At 42.5% G+C, this 19,426-nt stretch overlaps 1 protein-coding gene across 2 annotated transcripts in view; it reads left to right on the top strand.

Moving 5' to 3' along the window:
- Positions 1-263: 263 nt before the first annotated feature.
- Positions 264-19,426, top strand: part of IL1RAPL2 (interleukin 1 receptor accessory protein like 2) — a 478,226-nt gene continuing 459,063 nt past the window's right edge. Inside the window, exon 1 of one of the 2 annotated variants that reach the window (XM_033138022.1) lies at positions 264-360. In XM_033138022.1, the coding sequence (XP_032993913.1) occupies positions 279-360 (82 nt within the window). In that variant the 5' untranslated portion in view covers positions 264-278. The remainder of the gene's footprint in view (positions 361-19,426) is intronic. The other variant, XM_033138023.1, reaches the window with a different exon arrangement.

Here is a 19,426-nt window from a genome sequence, read left to right on the forward strand (position 1 = left end):
GGTATATATACAGTATATATATACAGTATATATATATATATATATATATATATATATATATATATATATATATATATGTGTGTGTGTGTGTGTGTGTGTGTGTGTGTGTGTGTATAGCTAGCCATAGATATAAAGTCAACCAGATTTGGACCCAAACAGCCCTTCAAGCAGAGGGCAGCCCTCTGCAAAACTGATCACATGGACACTCAGTAAGCGTGGTGCTTGGATAAGGACCTTATATACCATGTTTGTATTTCAGCTGCCAAAAAGACTCCAAGATGAAGCCGTCCATCTTTTTGTTCCTTGTGAGTTGCACTGTATTCAGCGCTGATGTGAAGCTGGTGTCGAAGAGAAATTCGGGTAAGTTCCAGAAAGGTGCTTTCAGTTACCTTGTTGGGCCATTCTGCTGTGCATTCTTTAGCTGTATAGTATGGGTTTGCTTCCCTATGCACATGAACGATATAATTCAGCAAAGGGTGGTTCTTTAAAATATAGTCAGTGTTCTGCTATAAGTATTAGGTTTAAAAAGAAAGTGTTATTTTAAAAGTCTTAAATGGTGACAACTAATAGAGGTGCTGTTATTTCAGTGTCCTCAATACTAACAATAACTGAATGACTGATTCACTGAATTTTATATTCCTTTTGGAAGAAATGCTAAAGAGCTTTCTTAAGTGGGGCTCTTTGCAAAGTGCTTCTTTTTCTTCAAAAAGCACCTTCGTTTCTTTGCAAGAGGGTGTTTTGCAAATTAGCTCACATCTAAGCAGATGTAGTTCTGCAGCAGCTGCTAAGAATGCACTTTTAGATGTAGTATATCAGTTGCAAATGTTAAGGTCAGATATAGAGTGCTTTGGACCAAGGGATTTGTGAGTGTTGGAAACAATCAGGGTTATTATTTGTTTTATTTATAGAAAAATAATTGTATACTGCTATGTCATTTAGGGGAAAAATTATAGTATTTTAAAGTAATGAAATATAAAACCACACAATAAAACTATCAAAAAGTTATAAAAAAGTTAGACAAACATAAATGACATGCCTGTGTCCTTTGTTGATGAAATGAAAGAGCAGAATCTACATCAAATCTGGCACAGAAACACTTCGTAACCCCAAATAACTATGCTGTTATTTTAAAATACTTAAAGTACTATGGAATTTTTATTCATTTTTGAACACCACTATTGCTGGGAAAATGTTCTTTCTAGAACAGGGGTCACCAATCCTTTTCAACTAGTGGGCACATTTTGAATCTTGAGTGAGTGCTGGGGTTGCTAGTCACAAGATGGCTACCACAGAGGGAGCATAGCATAACACAAAATGGCTGCAAAGGTGAATGTCGTATAACATGAGGGGGGGGGAGAGAACCACCCCAACAAGTTTATGCTTATCATAGGAAGTCAGCTAGGTCCTGCTGGGCCTTATAATAGAGATCACACACACAAGCACTGATGCTATTGGTGTTGCTTTCTGTCAGGGACTGGTGGGACGCTGATGAGCATGCTCTGGGGGATGGAGGGCTGGAGTCTGACTCAGTAGAGAGGGTCAATGATTTCTGGGGACCTGTACCAGCCAGGAGGCAAGAGTAAGAGGCAGGGGAAGCTTCAGAGCTGAAGGATGGGTCGGAAGGGGATGAGGAAGAGGCAGGTCAGGCAAGTGAAAGGTCAGTGCTTCCTCACCCTCTCCTGCACCACTGCCTTCCAGAAACAGGAGGAGGTTGAAAAGGGAAGAGCAAAGGGAGTTTTTGCGCTGACACAGTCTCTGGCTGCATGCATGCAACCCGTTGGGGGAAGGTACATAAACCGGTGCAGGGGGAGTGGCCCCATGTTGCTGCAGCTGCTCCATAGAGCATGGATATGTGAATAGCTGCCTATGATGCTAGATTGGTGTGCGTAAATATCCAGAACTGTAGAAGCGACTGTGAGTATTATCTTTGTCAATAAATACTTACGTATCTGCCATCTGCATTCCTTTGGCTGGGAAGCACCCTTGACACTATCACAGAATCATAGAATTGTAGAGTTGCAAGGGACCATGAGGGTCATTTAGTCCAACACTCTGCATTGAAGGAATATTTTTGCCCAATGTGGGGCTCAAACCCACAACCCTGAGATTAAGAGTCTCCTGCTCTACCGACTGAGCTATATCTAACAACAAGAGGAAGCATTCCTCCATACCAGGAAAAATATGCAAGGTAGCCACACTACTCTCATTTTACATTAACTGCTTAGAAGGTACCGGCACATTTTGCTTCATAACTTTCTTTCGTTCTTTCTAGAAGGGCTAGGCACTTACTTTTTTTTTTTTAATGAAAGTTCAGAATCTAGGGCACTTGCCCAGGAGAAGCCTTCATGGGCAACATGCTCTCCACAAGCACTGGGTTGGTGACCTCTGTTCTAGGAAGACACCTCGGCAATGGACCCCAATGTTTTCTGGAATGCTTCTCCACATAAAGGCCTGCACAGAGCCTTAGATCATCTGAGGCCCTTCTCTGTGTGCTTTCTTTGAGGGAGTGTTGGAGGATGAAGGGGGAAGGCCTTGTCAGTTGTGGCTCCCTGTTTGTAGAATGTCATCCCTAGCGAGGTCCATCTAGCACTTTTACTGACATTTTGTTTGGTGCCTGATTAGATTTTCTCTTTTCATGGACTATGATGGTGATTATGTCTGCTGTTAGTGTGCTGCTGAAGCTTTCTGCTGCTGCTATTGGGGTGGGTGTTACTTTGTGGATCTTTTATGAAATGGCATGTTTTATGTGAATGTGTTTTACTTACGTCTATGTCTAAAATATGTTGCCAGTTGTTTGAAGATCTTCTACATAATTAACAAGCTTAATCATAATAATATACATTTTTTGCCAATGTACTTTTTTATAACAGTAGTTCGACGGCCAAGGAAATGCAACAACCATTTTTAAGCATCCCTTGTGAAATTTGCCCATGTGTAATATAATGGTTTGCTAGAATACAAGTGATTTCTTGTTTGGGATTCTTCTTTCTCCAGTATTAAAGGCTTGATCTTGCCAACTTCTATAGAAAATATTTGGTGCTAAGATAGTTGTGCTTTGTGCAAAACAGGAGTAAGATAGTTATATATTGCACAATGCTAAAGTAAGCAAATTGTGAAAGCAGTTCAAACCCCTTTCCTTAATGCTGCTTAGATGTGTGTGGGGTGCTTCTTTGGTTGGAATTGTACAAGTGTAAGTGTGTGTGTGTGTGTGTTTGTGTGTGCTACTTGGTAGTGAATTCATATTGCCTACGAGTAGCAATACAGCAAGTAACATATGGCACAGTCAGAGATCTGGTGTTGGCCTTAATGATAATTTGAGTACCCCAAAATCAGTTGCACCAAGCATTCCTGTGCAATGCTTGAAAATCTTCAGGATTTTTTTTTCCATTTTTTAGTGTATAACAGAAAGGTCCACTTGCTCTGAATCCCACGTTTGCTGCTAGACCTTTCACTTTCCTCAATGGGAAAAAAGCCTTATCTTATTAGATGGCAGAAGCTTACAAATATGCAGTGTCCTTTCTTACAAGGATTATGGAACTGGTTGATTTCTACGTACAGAAGGGAGAGGACTGGCCAATGCAAGGTGTGTATCCCACCTTGAGTCATACTCAGATCAAAAGGAGGCTGGACCTAACTTTAAATAGGAGAATACTTTTTGAGTGTGTGCATTTCAAATTTCTTTCATTTTACAATCTTGCCCCATGCTTCATGGGCGTGTCCCGGAAGATTTGTCCCCAGTCCTCTTGAAATGGAATTCCTCTCCTAACTTAATCCTTACTAAGGGTTCAATTGTGTTGGCAAAACCTGAACTCTGTAAGATGTGCAACTTGGCTAGAGTTGTATCTCTGTATAAGTACTGACCTTATTTCAAGGTGCATTACAGAAGAGTAAATAATGTCTTTTCTCCCTGGTGGTGCAGGTTGAAAGGAACCCCCACCCCTTTATGTATTTCTAACATTGTATTTCACAAGCAAATACATGCTTTCGTTAATATCTCTGAGCCCAAGCTCTGCATATAGGAAAGTTTCATATGTGTAATAGGTGACATCTTGGGTCTATTGATCAATGCAGACTTCCTAGCAACTTTTTTAAAGGGTTGCCACCTCAAGCAAAGCTTTTGATGTTTCTTTCGATAATGTCATGTGCTAAATGGATTTTCTATGTTTCTCAGATTTTAAGGCTGCTCCTTGAAGCATAACTAGTGACTGTGTCCTTTTCAAAAGAAGGATCTCGCACATAGAGCCTTGTCTCCAAATTGCTCAGTGGCACGCGCTGGGAGGATTTGCTCTAATTTGCCATGTTGAGGCTTGTATTGGGGAGAAACGAACATCTAGGAAAACTGTTCAGAGGATGCAATTTTGTAACAAGCTAAGAGGATGGAATCGATCATTTCCCCCAGTAAAGGAATACACTTATCAAGCCACATTTGTGTTCTTCGGTCTGAAGCTTAAAGGGTGACATTCAACTAAATATTACTCAGGGATAATGAATATGACTATGTTAGAACCATTAATTTCAGTAGGCCTGTTCTGAGTTAAGCTTAGCTGAATACCACCTAATATATATTTACATGCAAATGTTTGTAAATATTTTAACCTATAGTTAAAAGTTATAGGATTTCAGTGGGAAGCTATGGGACATGCACCAGTGTACAGCCTGAAACTTTTGCAGGTGCAAACAGTATTGGATTGTGGAGACTTCCAGGGGAGGAAATGGTGGATTGGCTGTCTTTCTATTGGCTCTCCACTGACAGAAGATAATTACATGGTGATCGATGGTAATCAGGCTGAAGTTCGGACTATCAAATCACTCTGTGATAAAAAGTGATCAAGTGAGTAACCTCAAATGCTCTGATCAAAGCCGTTTTCTGCTGTTGGTACCTGGGGGGATTAGAGGGGTCTGAAAATGAGCTGGCGAGCAGGGGAACTGACATTGCATCCAAATGCTACATAAGATCCCTTTGATTTGCACCCTCTCTTTCTTAAACATTTTTGAGACAAGATAACTCTGTAACGTAGAAAGATTTCTCTGTCTGCTGATGAAATTTGACCATCGGAAATCTTGCTGTTCTCTGCTGTCAGCACCTAAGGGCTTCAGAAGGGGTCAGAATGAGCTGGCAACCAGAGGACCGGACATTGTGCCCAAGCACTACATAAGAAAAAACTGTCTTAGAGAGATTTATCTATCTGCTGGTGAAAATCTATAATTGGAAATCTTGCAAAAACCACCTTTTGTCACTAAGAATAATAAAGGAAAAATTGGTTGTTAAAGTGTCTAAGCAAGAGCAGGAAACTGGATTTAGGATTGGCAATAAAGATTAAATAGGTGAGGTGACCCCTTGTGTGAAAAATATTTATTTCTTTTTGTTCTTTTGGGGAAAAAATGGTGCTGATAAACTGAAAGTAAATTACTCTCTATTGTGCCAATAAAGGCTGAATGAATAAATTACTCTCTGTTGGGAAAAAACATATTACTTTGACCGTGACTATGTTCTTAAAGTGGAACAACATAAACCCTCAGTATGGCAAAGGTATTTTGAATCTTTCAGTGACTACTGGGATTGTTCAGCAGTTGAAGGCTGAGCAATTAAAAGTGATCAGATCAACATTTGATAAATCAGAGAGAGATGAAATGGAAAATGGAGATGGAGACTATGTAAGTAGAGACTTCAGACCAAATTGATGAAAAGCTGGCAGAATTGGATGGTGGACAGTAAAATGGGAGAAAGCAGATGCTGAAATGGAAATGCCTTCCATTCAAGAGTTTAGAGGAGTAGGAGAGGATGGAGTCATAGATGCAGAGATAGAGATGATGGAAATGTGGGGGGGAGGAGCTCTGGAAAAACTTCAAATGCAGCATTCTGCATATGATTTGGAGTGAATTCAGAGAATGGTGCTATTAAATTCATGAAACTATCTCTGGAAAAAGACTGGGGGGAAACAAAAGAGAGGTCCTAGAGGAGGAAATCAGGGTACTATCGTAAACACAACAGAAAATGAAAAACAAAAGGAAGTGGATTTTGAGCATATAGAAGTGAGCTTGAATCAAAGGATATATAATGAGAAAAATTATCTCCCCCCCCCCACTCAATATGTGATCACAGTGGAGAGATTTTAACATGAATGAAAGAATTTATTATTACGCAGTATGGATGAATGGCGGTGGGAATTAATGAAGGTAAAGTTAATTACCAATAATAATAACAATTTGGGAATCCCTCTTGGACTTTTTGTGGGGAAAGAGAAATTAATGATTCTGAGACACTGACTCAAAAGAAATGTTGTTTAACAGAAAGTGGAAAATGTAGCTATTAACATGGACCGAATGTCTTAAATAATCTTTTTTTAATGTAACCACAGATGGAAAACTGGAAGTCTTTTGTTATCTATCTTTAATGTTTCTTTTCCTTTTGTCTTTTTGCCTATCTTCTTTTCTTTTTTTGTTTTTTCTCTCTTTCTCTCTCTTTCCTTTTTGTTTCTTTTTTGGAGCCCTATGTTTGGGGTCTTTGTTAAGGTACAGGGATTAAGTATTCATGAGGGTGGTGGATGGAGGGCCCTGGGTGGGGGACAGAGAAGTGTTGGTCTCCCAGGCTGAGAAGCTTCGGAGGGGCTTCTACCTTCTGTATGTGGTGGGGGCTAAGAATTGCCTCCAGAAGAGGACTCTGTATTCTACTTGTTCGGTTTGTAGTTTTTGTTACCTTATTGTATGGTGAAAATCTTTAATAATAATAAAAAGTTGTTAAAACAAAAACAAAAAAAAAGAATTCTGGAATTCTGTAGCTGTTTTTTTTTAAAATTTACATTAGTTTAGTTTTCTATATCTTACTGTAGTATAAAAAAACTTTAATAAAAATCTTAGCATACAAAAGAAAGAAGGAAAGAAACCAGGATTGCATATAATCACCCAATACTAGCATGAGCAGGGCTGCCCCAAGACATTTTGACACCTGAGGCAAACCACAAAATGCTGTTTCCCCCACCAGGGAAGAAAGGGTGAATGGAGATCTACATCAGGAACAAGGTGGGGAATAAAGATATACATGGTGAACGAGAGGGTAAATGTAAACCTACACTGGGAACAAGTGGGAGGAATCAAATCAACCTTGCTCAATGGTTGAACTGGGAATTAAAGGCTGTTTGGGGTGGGGGCCCCACTGTGAATCATGCCAAACCCCAGGTGACCCCAGAAGGCAGCTCCCACCATTTCCTCCAGGGGGTGGGGAGGAGAGGAGACCAGCAGCATGACCTACAAGATGAGAGGTCACTGAGGATGGAGGCACTGGGATGGGGGCTGCCAAGGAGGCGATAGATCCAGCCTCCAAGGAATGTGCCACAGCTGTTGCTGCTACTGGGACAATAGTAGTAGTGGGCATTGTATTCCTTGGAGACCAGAACTGCTGCCCTGTATATGCTGCCACCCGAGCTGGTTGCCTCACTCTGCCTCATGAGTGGCCCAGCCCTTGTCATGAGTACAAATGAATGCACAATATAAAACATGTCTGGAAGGGCCCAGAATTGGCTAGCTCACCCCAAGCGGTTGCCTGTACACTGTGGCCAGTTGTCACTTGGTAAAGGATTCTTAACATTCATCCAGTATCATGTAACCCACAGGGAACTAATGTGGCGCCTTCAAGATGCTGTTAAAGTACAGTTTCCTTAATCCCCGACCATGGATCATGCTGGTTGGGGCTGATGGGAGTCGGAGTCAAACAGCATCTGGAGTCAAACACTTCCTACCCTCTCTGTAACCCATGTGTTGACAAAAAATATCTGTAGAGTGGTGAGCAGCCATGGTATTTCTGGCAGATTCAACAGCCTCTGGCTAGCTCTGGAAAATAAGTGGATGACTTCACCGGAACACAACAGGGTGCTTTCCTACTGCTTTGTCACAAGAGGGATGAACAGTGTAAAGGCGGCCTTTGTTGACCAATTACAAAATTAGGAAACAGGGCAGTCTTTATTGGGTGGTGATGTGTTAAGCAGCCCAGAACAAGTTTCTGTTTTCCCTCATGATGTATGGTGTGGCTGAGATTAATTAATTTGATGAACTCCTAGATACTTAGCGTCAGATGCTTGCTTTTAAAATCGCCATGATGTCCTAGGCATTGGTGCTTCCGTAGCCAGAATTGCACTGCCTGTGCACAGGAGAGCATATCATTAGAATGAGAGCAGGGTGGCCCCCCAAGGTGTACAAAAGCACCTTTTAATAATAATCAAAAAAGAAAAAAGAAAAAAAGAGGGGCAGGGAATCCCCCCTCCCAAATAGCTCAGTGAGGACCGAGTGTGCTCAATTGCTACTGAACGTTAACCGACTCTTTGGGAGCTGGGAGGAGAAAAGGGGAAGGGGGACGAAAAGAAGCAGCTGGAATTCACGGCACTCTGTACTGCAACATTTTGTTGCTGCTCCCGCTTGTTTCTGTAATATGGCACATAAGTAAAACAGAGTTCATAAGCCACCTTGTGGGTCTCTAAGTGTCCTAGACATGGACAACTTTTTCTTTTCTTTTTCTTTTGCGTCTTATGTTGATTTGTGAAGAAAAACAAAACCCAGGAACATACTGTGAGGAACTGGTTTTCCAAGCTGGTGGCTTGGAAGTTTGAGTCTCATTACCACAGGGACCACCAACGTCTTGAGGCCTGTGGGCCCATTGACACACCAAGAAAGCTGTCGTGGGCAACACACACACACACACACACTGCAGTTAAGCACACACTGCAAACTATTCTAGTGGCTACAATGGAATGTTTCTCTTACAAGCCTATTCTTCGTGTATATGGAGAAAATTATGTAGGTAGTAGGGAAGGCACCTGTAGTTGCTTATGCAGCTGTAGGTACCACACTGATGACCACTGTACTTCCAGGTCACAGCCTGACCTATGGCATGTGGTGCCCACATACAAATACGTGGCAACCCCCCCCCCCACTATATTTAGCATGACAGTATCTATGCTTTGGAACTCTCTGCTTATTGACATCAGGCAGGTGCCTTCCCTATCGTGTTTTCAGTGCTGTCCTGGAATGGTTGGACCCAGAGGAATGGTGCGAGGAACCAGCTGGGGAACTCCCAAGGGAAGAAGGCTCAGAGTCCAGGGAGTGGTGGTGGGGACAACAAACAGTGGTCGCAGGGAGAAGAGGGAGAAGGCAAGGAAGAAGAGGTGTTGTAACAGAGGCAAACAGTTTAGTGAGCTGGAAGAGGCTGGGGCAGGGCACATTTCAGACTCTGAGGCAGAAGTGGGGGCTGGAGAGGGGTGGGGCCAGGAGACACAGAGGCAGGCTGCTGAAGAATCCAGGGAGTCTCTCGCTCTTCCTGCTGCATTATCTTTTTTTTTCAAATAAATTTTTATTATTTTCCAAATATATCAAATTACAGCAAATTCAACATCTAACACAAATTACATCAACCATTGCTCTGCCGAGCTACGACTCCCCTCCCTCTCGTCAGCAGGTTTTCTAGTCCATTCTCATCGCGCAGTTTTTACCACTTCCATATTAAACTATGTCAAAGGTTTATTCCAATCCTACTAGTGTTTTTAAACTTCCTCGGTTCAATCTTAAGTATTCCACAAATTTACTCCAATCTCTTCGAAACCTCGAGTCATCCTGGTTTCTGACCCTGCCGGTCAGTTTTGCAAGTTCAGCATATTCCACCATCTTCGTCTGCCACTCATCAATTGTTGGTAATTCCTGTAATTTCCACTTTTGGGCAAACAGTATTCTTGCTGCAGTTGTCGCATACATGAACAATTTTTTGTCCTTCTTAGCTATTTCTTCTCCCATCAAACCCAACAAAAAGGCCTCAGGCTTTTTTGGAAAAGTATAGTTAAACATCTTCTTAAGTTCGTTGTAAATTGATTCCCAAAACACCTTGACCTTATTACAAGTCCACCACATGTGATAAAAGTCCCCTTCCTCTTGTCTGCATTTCCAACACAATTTATCATGCATTCTATGCATTTTTGACAATTTCACTGGAGTCAAATACCATCTGTACATCATCTTATAAACATTCTCTTTCAATTTACATGCAGTAAATTTCAAACTCTCATTCCATAATTTTGTCCATGCATCATACTCAATATTGTGCCCAAAGTCCATTGCCCATTTTATCATTACTCCTGCTGCTGCATTATCATGTGACTGAGGGAACAGCAATGTGTTTGGTTTGGAGAAGGCATGGTGGGGCAGGAGAGGCTGCAACGCAGCCTCTGGGGAAGTTGGCTTTTCTTAGGCTTTCATCTTCCACACAAATACACCCCAAAAACCACACTGATTTCTCTGTGTCCTGCTTAATTACCGGTTTGCACTTTATTTGGATGTGTAAGAGGATTCTTGAGTACAGATGAAGGGGACAAGTGCACTGTTGCCATTTGCAGGTATTTTACAACTTCTGCTTCAAGAAATAAATGCCATATATGCAATGGCCACAGTTTGACAATATCTTAGTAATTATTCCTGCTTGGCATGTTAACTCTGAGTGTTTTCGAAATGATTGAAACCCTCCAATGAATGGTTTGGCCTACGAGCAATTTTCACCAGGAAAAGTAGAGTTATGATTTATCTAGGGTGGGGAAAATTGGCCTTTCTCACGCTAGCTTACTTTTTTTAAAAATAAAAAAAGTATTTTACTGTGAATGCTGTATGCACCGGCCGTAATATTATTTAAAGCTAATCTGGGATTTAAACAGTGGGAGACATTAAACCCTTTCTTTTTAAGATTTATGCAATTCTTCAAAGCCACTCTGGGTTCTTGAACAAATAATTAAATATGTTTATAGGAATGTTAACAATACCTCCCCAAGATCCTAGGCAGAAATCTCTGTAGTCAATAAAGTGGAACAACTCAGTTTAAGCTCTTGCTGATTAAATGTGGTGGTGGAACTTTATTTCTCTGCAGAAAGTAAACACTGCTTCCACTTTCTACTTGGCTCATTGCTAGCACAATTCTGTCTTGGTTGCATTTGAAGCCTCAGGGTACACTTGTACTACAAATAAAACACACATGCACTCAGTCCCTGAGATCCCATCTTTGGTCTGTAAACCCTTGCAAAGGTTTGACAAATGTCACCTGCCCTATTTAGGTTAGGGTTGAGTTTCCAGTCAGCACTGAACCAGTGATCTTTGGAGCTTAAAACATGGGCTTTTACTTTCAGAGGCATAAGGTCAGGTAGCTGCATCTTCATCAGGCTCTTGGGTCTACTGAGCAGCAAAGTGAACTCATCATTAAATCAGAAGGGTGTTATCTTAATGCATCACCCCAAAAAGAAAATGCATTCCGTTAAAAGAAGAACAGAAGAGGATGCAGATTTACATATGCTAATTTGTAGATGCAACTTAAGAAATATATATTTTTTAAATTAAAGAGAAATATGGCATCTCTTGCTGTCACTGTCAGACCCCCCAAATGTCCCTATTTGCCAGGGATAGTCCTGGATTTACAGAAGCCACCCTGGTTTCTGATTTGATCCCAGAATGTCCTAGTTTTCCTTAGGATGTCCCTGTTTTCATTGGAGAAATGTTGGAGGGTGTGGAGATATCCAACCCCCAAGCCATCTGAAGTTAGCCCTGTATAGGGACGTTTTTTATGTTTAATGTCTTATTATGTTTTTCTATACATTGGAAGCTGCCCAGAGTGCCTGAAGCAACCCAGTCAAATGGGTGGGGTATAATAATAATAATAATAATAATAATAATAATAATAATAATGGAATAGGATGACTCTATATTCATTGGAAAAATGCTGGAAGGTATGCACTGTGGATGAGCAGCTTCAGGCCCTCTCCTATTCTGCCTTCTTAGAGCTGTCCCCCTTTGAACTGGACTAGGACTGGACAGCCATTGCAATAGAGGGCTGTCCTCTGTAAAGCAGGGACACATGGCTGCCCTGTAAATCAGTCTTTCCTTACAATGCGGCCTCCAGAACATTCAGTTGCCACATGATAGTCCAGCTTGCATTTCAATGTAACCTAACATGTTGTAAATTCTTTCCAGTAGCACCTTAGAGACCAACTGAGTGTGTTCTTGGTATGAGCTTTCGTGTGCATGCTCATACCAAGAACAAACTCAGTTGGTCTCTAAGGTGCTACTGGAAAGAATTTTCTATTTTATTTTGACTATGGCAGACCAACACGGCTACCCACCTGTAACTAACATGTTGTGCAATTAATCTTCTTTCCCTGCAGATCTTCAGACCTTGGGGAATGCTTTGCTCTGATTTGATGGGCCAGAGAAGACTGAGACTGAGACAATTCATGTATGTTTTAAGGGTTGCAGTTGGTTGGCCTGCAGATGTAACTGGACTACAAGCCCCAGTGATTGTGTTCGATGGGAGGGATGATAGGAGTTTTAGTCCAGCAAAATCTGAAGGGCCAAAGGTCTCCCACCTTTGGCCCTTCCCAACATAGGAAGGTGCCTATAGGAAGGGGTAGGAGTTTTTCCACTAGTCAAGCCTATTGGGCCATCCTAGCTCAGCACTGTTTGCATTGACATGCAGTAGCTCTCTAGGGTTACAGATAGGGGTATTCTCAACTCTACCTCGGGATTCTGGGTATTGAACCGTGGCCCTTCGGCTTAATGGGATGAACATGGAAGAACAGTGCAGTTATTGGACTATAATATCTCTATTCAAAATGACATCCGTAATTTTTAGGCAAATCTGAGGCCTTCAGTGAAAAAAAATCTCCCCCCAGAATGGAACTTCTATGTAGGTCAACACAACTCTTATTAACAGTGACTCAGCAACCCATTACTTACAGACCTTCGCTCTTCCTTTAGGAGTGATCAAATCTGCTCATTACTGCTCTGCTTTACTTTTTGTCGGGAAATGTTTTGGCCCAACATCAAATAGTTATCTGCATTTGGCAAACCAGAGAACAGCCACCAGATTCACTAGAACCAGTGGATGGCTCAAGAAGACCTGGGATTAATTCATTTGTTTTCTTTAATACAATTAGATTAGTTTGGAGATGGGGAACCTGTGGCCATCCAGATGTTCCACTCCAACTCCTATCAGTCCAAACCATTGACCCTTTGGAGTTGGAATCCAGCAACATCTGGAAGGTCACAGGTTCTCCATCCCAGAATTTTGTATCCCACCTTTGTTCTACCATGAAACTCAGATAAGGATTATCCATACTTACTTTTGCCCCAGTCTTTCCTGGCACTGGTCTTTCCTTTCCATGTCCGAGTACTATTCTTTTTCTTTTTCTTTTGCCCCAGAGCTTCCCCCACAAAAACCCGCTCTTTAAATCTGAGATGCAACAAATGGCAATAGGGGTTTTCTGCAGAGTTTTGTTTTTTCTGATTGAGCTTTAAAGAGCAGGTTATCATGGGGAAAGCGTGCTTGGACACGCCTGGTCACAGAGTTTAAAGCATGCACTATGCCTGGAAAGCATGGAGGAAAGGTAAGTGTTGTTAAACCCTAAGTGCATGGGGGTTTCTCAGGTGGCCTCCCATCCAGTCACTAACCACTCCTAGACCTGCTTAGCTCCAGCATCACCTGATTTCAGACCCTGGTGCAATCTTTGGGTTTGAGACCCAAAGAAACCTGTCATTACACATGGCTGCAGTATAAGACTGCTCACCTTTCATGGTTGTGGCCGGGCATCTGGGCTCTCAAAGTGATCCAGCACAAGGGTGGGGGATTTACATCCCCCTCGTGCCAACGCCTGGCCGTGTCTGGCCCACCCAGTCAATCTATGCCATCGTGGGGTGTGGCTGCGGGTGTTTTAAACCATGGCACGGCCGGAGGGCTATCCTCTCTTGCCTCCTCACTGGGTCTCCCAACCCACCTTTTTAAGTTTTGGTATGACATGACCTTGCTATGGACAAATGTTGGCCGCCTTATTGTTGGGACGGGGTAGGAGTTTTTCCACTTGGTGAATTGGCACCGGCCATTTGGTTTTCACCTACCTTGTAGCAATTGTCACAACTTTGTAAGGTTAGGCACTGGGTAAGCTTAACTGTCAGGGGTCCTTTAGCTTTACCTTAAGCCTTTGTTTAAGGGAAGGGAGGTTGTAGCCTCTGCCTGCCCCTCCTCATTAAGGGTATCCTGTTAAAGGGATCTGGGGGTGTGGATCCTGCCTGGAGTCCAAACATGGGCTAGGGCCATGCCACGACCCCAATGGGGGCCCTATTCGATGTAAGGCTTAGGGCTCCACCTTCTGCTGGTTTACTCTTAATTCGACTCCCTGCAGACAGGCGGGAGTCGTGATATAGCCTGGCTTCAACCAATGCCTAAGCCAAACTGCTCACATCTGTAACCAATAAAGTTGTGGCCTGTTTTAGCTCATTAACTTAAAAACTTGTGTTTACGTGTTATTAATCAATAGGGAACTGCAGGGCATGGGGCCTTAGAACGCAATATATAGTTTATCCCCCTGTTTATAGCTGTGTCTTGGACCAGTTAAAGGGGGTATGTACATATTTGACCTGAAGAGAGCAGCTTATTTTGACATTGATTTTATTATTTAAGTTTGCATCCCCCAACCACATAACCCAGAAGCTGTATGCCAGCTCCCTTGGCCAGTAAAGTGAGATGAGCGCCTCAACCCCAGAGTCGTCCGCAACTGGACCTAATGGTCAGGGGTCCCTTTACCTTTTAACCTGATGCCCTTCAGGCGCTGTTGCAACTCCAGCTTCCATCTGCCGTAGCCACCATGGCCAATGGTTATTGACGATGATGGGAATTGTAGTCCTAAAAGAACTGGATGGCACCAGGTTGGGGAATGGTGAACAAAGTCGTGGCTGCTTTGCTAGAGGTGACCTTAAAACAAGGTGTGTACTTCTGCAAGTGTTGTTTTGCAGATTAAAAAGGAAAAAGGAAAAAGCTAAGGAGTAAACCCTACACAAATCAAGAGTGGAGTCAGTTGGATGGTGCCATTTACGCCTCCTTCCAGCAACTCCTGCAGCCAAGCTAGTGCCAAATGTATTGCTCTGCTTTCCTCTGGATCACATCCATGAGGCTGAGAGGGTGTCTTGTAGTCTGGGCAGCCCAGGACCTCCAGACACACTGCCCAGGCTTTTGCCCTAGGGGAGGTCACTTGGGTGCTGGTAACAGCAGCTTGACACCGGGTGAGTTGCACTCCACTGTCTCTTAAGACAGATGGATGCCAACAGCATCTGAAGAACATGGATGCTCTAGGAATTTTGTAGAATTTTTTTTTTAAGTTCACCCTCTCATACTTGTTCTCTTTGTTCCATTCTTCTGCTGTGTGTCACAGCCCCCCAGTTCATAGGAAGACATCATTCCTTCCCTAGCAACTCTTTATTCCTTCATGGAGATGCCAACATGACATTTTGAGAACAGTGAATCTATACACAACTTCTCCCCCTTCTCTCCTCCTCTCAACAAATATTTCCTCTCTTTTTTTTTTTAGATGGTTTCTTTGTGCAAAGTAGCCTTGTTCGTTCAGGGTTTGGCTTATACTGGGCAATGAATGTTCTTGCTTGAGATTCTGGTCACGAAATCTAATAACCCTCTAAATTAGTCACCATTAAACAGAATCATGGCTTAGTTTGCTTTCTTTTTGCATCATCCCATACCAGATTGATGATGTTTTTAAGAGCACATCCTTAAGGGGCTATTAGTTTATGCAAAAATAAAATTCCCTCTTCTAGATCTAAAAATATTTCCTAACAACCTAAACAAAATTTAAGGAGTTGAAAATTACCTTTTAGAGCTCCCTGTTGGAAGGCACAGCACGAGTACTAAATTATCCCCATAATTACACCAGTAATAATGCACAACCTTCACGCACACAATAAGACCCTTAAAGGAGATCTGACTTTTACAAGTATATTATACCTTAGTGTGCCTAATGCAAGACAACCCCAACAACCGAAACGAGATGCTCTTTCACTGCAAAACAGAAAAATATATTCAAGTAAATATCTTTCAGATATATGAGAATATGACATACATGGTTCCTTCTGCTCCTTTTACTTGCAGACTATTTTTGATAGCAGCTAGGACTTAATAGTTCCAATATTGTACGGAAGTGGCAGTTTTTGTGGGAGCAACATCTGGGTGTGTTTTTAGTAGGTTTGATCAAACGGCAGGCTTGTTGTGATTCTGTTGTGAATGCAACCTTGCATTTGGAGGAGGTGGTTGGATTTTCACAGTGCTGTGTTCTGACTGGGGTTCTAGGAGAGGCCTGTGTGCTTCAGAAGAAGTACTTCAGTAGCAAATAGGAATGATGGAGAAATTCAACTCAGTTCATATTTAAAGGCAAACTTTGAATAGGAAGGTGAACTTGCCCAAATCGTGCAGACATCCTTCATAATTTGTATTTCTTTGAATTTTGCAATGCAGTTCCCAAGCTAGGTTGTTGGCATCCAACTACCACTAGAAACAATGGAGTGCGCCTTCAGGGGTGAAGTCAAACTGCTGTGTTAGCAGCACCAAAGTGACCTCCCTGGGGTGCAAGCCTGGGCAGTGTGCATGGGGGCTGGGCTGCCCAGATGACAATACCCCCTCTTGGACTCACAGATGTGGACAAATGAAAGCAGAGCAATACATTTGGCACTAGCTTGGCTGCAGGAGTTGCTGGAAGGAGGCCTACGAGGTGCCACCCAACCACCTTAGGGACTCCACTCTTGATTTATGTAGGGTTTACTCCTTAGCCTTTTCTTCTCCCAAAGATCTCCCGCAAGACAGAGGAGGTTTAGGATCAGAGTTTTTCTTCTCCTAGATGGACTACCTTCCCAGGTTGATGGGACCCATCTGCCCCAGCCAAGTAATGTGCACAGCAATGCATATTATTTTTTGCAAAGTGTGCATATAAATGCATATATTAGTGAAACTAACATCCAATAATGCACTAGGCTGGGGAAAATTACTTGCAAATAGTTTATATAGGCAGAATGGCATACAGAAATGTGTTTATTAGGAGAAATTAGTTATAAAATGCTGATGAAAGAACACAAATTGCTGCGGTAATGTGGAGAACTGAATTTAAGCCTGAACAAATGGGAAACACGGAGAAGTGAAACTGACAGATTTGTCCATCTCTAGTAGTAGCAAATGTAGGTTTAGCACAACCTGGGGTAAGGCTGCGCTGGGTGGTGTTGGGCCTTTGTAGGCTGGTCTTCTGGGGCTAAAGGGCACTGCTTCCCCAACCTCAGTCTGCCTCCAGCTAGGCCCCACCTGCCAGCCATCTTACTTATAAGCAGTCCAGGAGATGGACCTAGCTCTCCTCCACTTCCATAGACTTAAAGTTACCTTTCTAGGACTCGGCAGGGAGAAGAATATGAACAAAACTAAAATTAGTTGACTGTGTCTGGCATTAGCTCTGTCTCCACCTACCACTGACCTCTGTGTCTTCTGCCCTATCAACTCCAGTGGAAGAAGCTGCTCCATTAGCTTCCTGGCAAGTGGGTCACTGTTACTTACTGGGATGAGAGGTGGCAGGGACTTTGGGGCAGTGCAAGCACATCAGCAGGAGAGCCAAATTGGTTCCACCAGAGCTGAACTCTGGGCCACCTTGCCCTTGCCCTCGGTTAAACAACAGTGTCCCTCCTGTTGGGAGGCTAACATAACAGCTCCACCCCAACCAGTAAATTGCTTCTGCTTCCTGATATATACTGTGCTCTTGCCACCCACTTTGAAAAAAACGAACTCCTGCCAACTTCTGTCTCGAATAGGTATGTGGGCTGAGAACACCGGAAAGTTTCTAGGTTTCAGTTAACGAAACATTGTTAAAACATGCAATTATAATTGGTGCTTAAGCATTTTATAATATGGCTTCTTAATACCACTTGCTAGCAAAGACTGTATATAAACCAACGCAATCCATGGTTTAACATGCCCGAAGATTAACATCATTAAAAGCAGTGGCTAATTTGACATTGGAGAACTTCTTTAGTAATTATGGGCTTGCTTGTATTTTACTGAACTTGGCTACTGTTCAGTAACTTTGAATGTCCAAAACTACAACTGATTCCAATTATTCAGCAGTTAATTGCTGTGTAACTCACACTGTCCTATGGCAGAGCTTAATTCCCTTCTTAATACTTTTTTTTGTAAGAGGTATTATTCTTTTCTAATTGTGGCTCCTTGCTTGGCTTCTCTGGTTCACCTTTAGGGGGGGGGCCCTCATGAATTGATGCTGGAATTAAATTCCTTTTTATATAGGCACCCTCACTTGGTGGCAGCCATAGAAGGAACAGTAGTTTTGAGAAAGTAATAATGACTTAATGGGTATTTGCAACCTGTGGGTTAAAATGCTGCAGAAATGTGCCTGGTTAGAGAGTAAATTAATGTGTGGAATATCAAACAAGGGATATATACGTAGGCTGTAAATATATCTGAACTGAGCTTACTTAAAAACAATTATTTGCTTAGCTTTCTGCTTTCCAACTTTTGGCTGCTACAGAGAACAAAGTTAAATCCAAGATCGGAAAGTCCTCTCCCGTCTACATCCCAAGTTAATTGCTTTTTCTGTAAGGAAATTACATCTGTCTGGAATCTTGTGACTTTTGTGTCTTTGAATATGAGGCAAGATTTCTGACTTTTTGTGGAGCAAGTTCATTTTGTGGCTCCTATGTGTCTGTTTTATGAAGTTGTGTTGAACTTACTACTGGGCTTGGTGGAGGATGTAACACAGCCTCCTCCAACCTGGAGGGTACTCCAACTTCCCATCAGCCCTAATCAGCATGGACAATACAGTGGTGCCCTGCTAGACGAATGCCTCACTAGACGAAAAACTCGCTAGACGAAGGCATTTGTCTAGCGGGAGGCTGCCCCGCAAGACGAAAAAGTCTATGGGGCTGCCTCACAAGACGAAAAAGTCTATGGGGCTGCCTCGCAAGACGAATTTTTTTCGTCTTTTTGTCTAGCGAAAACCGCGGTTACATTGCCGCTTCGCTAGACGGAAAACCTGCTAGACGAAAATACTCGCAGAACGAATTATTTTCATCTAGCGGGGCACCACTGTATTTGTAGTGATTGGAATTGGCACCTAAATAAATAAATAAATAAATAAAGGACACAAGGGCCACACCTGCAGTATAGATGTAAAGCATTATCATACCAATTTAAACACTCATAGCTTCCCCCAAAGAATTCTGGGAGCTGTAGTTTGGCAAGTGTTGCTGAGAACTGTTAGGAGGACCCCTCCCACATTCCCCTCACAGAGGTACAATTCTCAAGTAGTTTAACAGACAATTTATCTTCATATGGAAGTATGGGGGCCGCACTCTGTGAGGGGAAAAGGAGTCTCCTGGCAACTGTCAGCTGTAACAAACTGCAGTTCCCAGGATTCGGGGGGGGGGGAGCGGCGGTGCAGCCGTGCCGGTGTAGAATAATGACTGTTAAAGCAGTTTATTGGCTGTTAAAATGTATGATATGGATGTAGCCCAGGTTCTCTTGAGCAGGGGGCTGCCCCCCCACTTCTTTATCCTGTTCATTTCCATTTGGAACAGTTTTGTT

Source organism: Lacerta agilis, chromosome Z (assembly GCF_009819535.1).
Source record: "Lacerta agilis isolate rLacAgi1 chromosome Z, rLacAgi1.pri, whole genome shotgun sequence".
Taxonomy (NCBI): Eukaryota; Metazoa; Chordata; class Lepidosauria; order Squamata; family Lacertidae; genus Lacerta; species Lacerta agilis.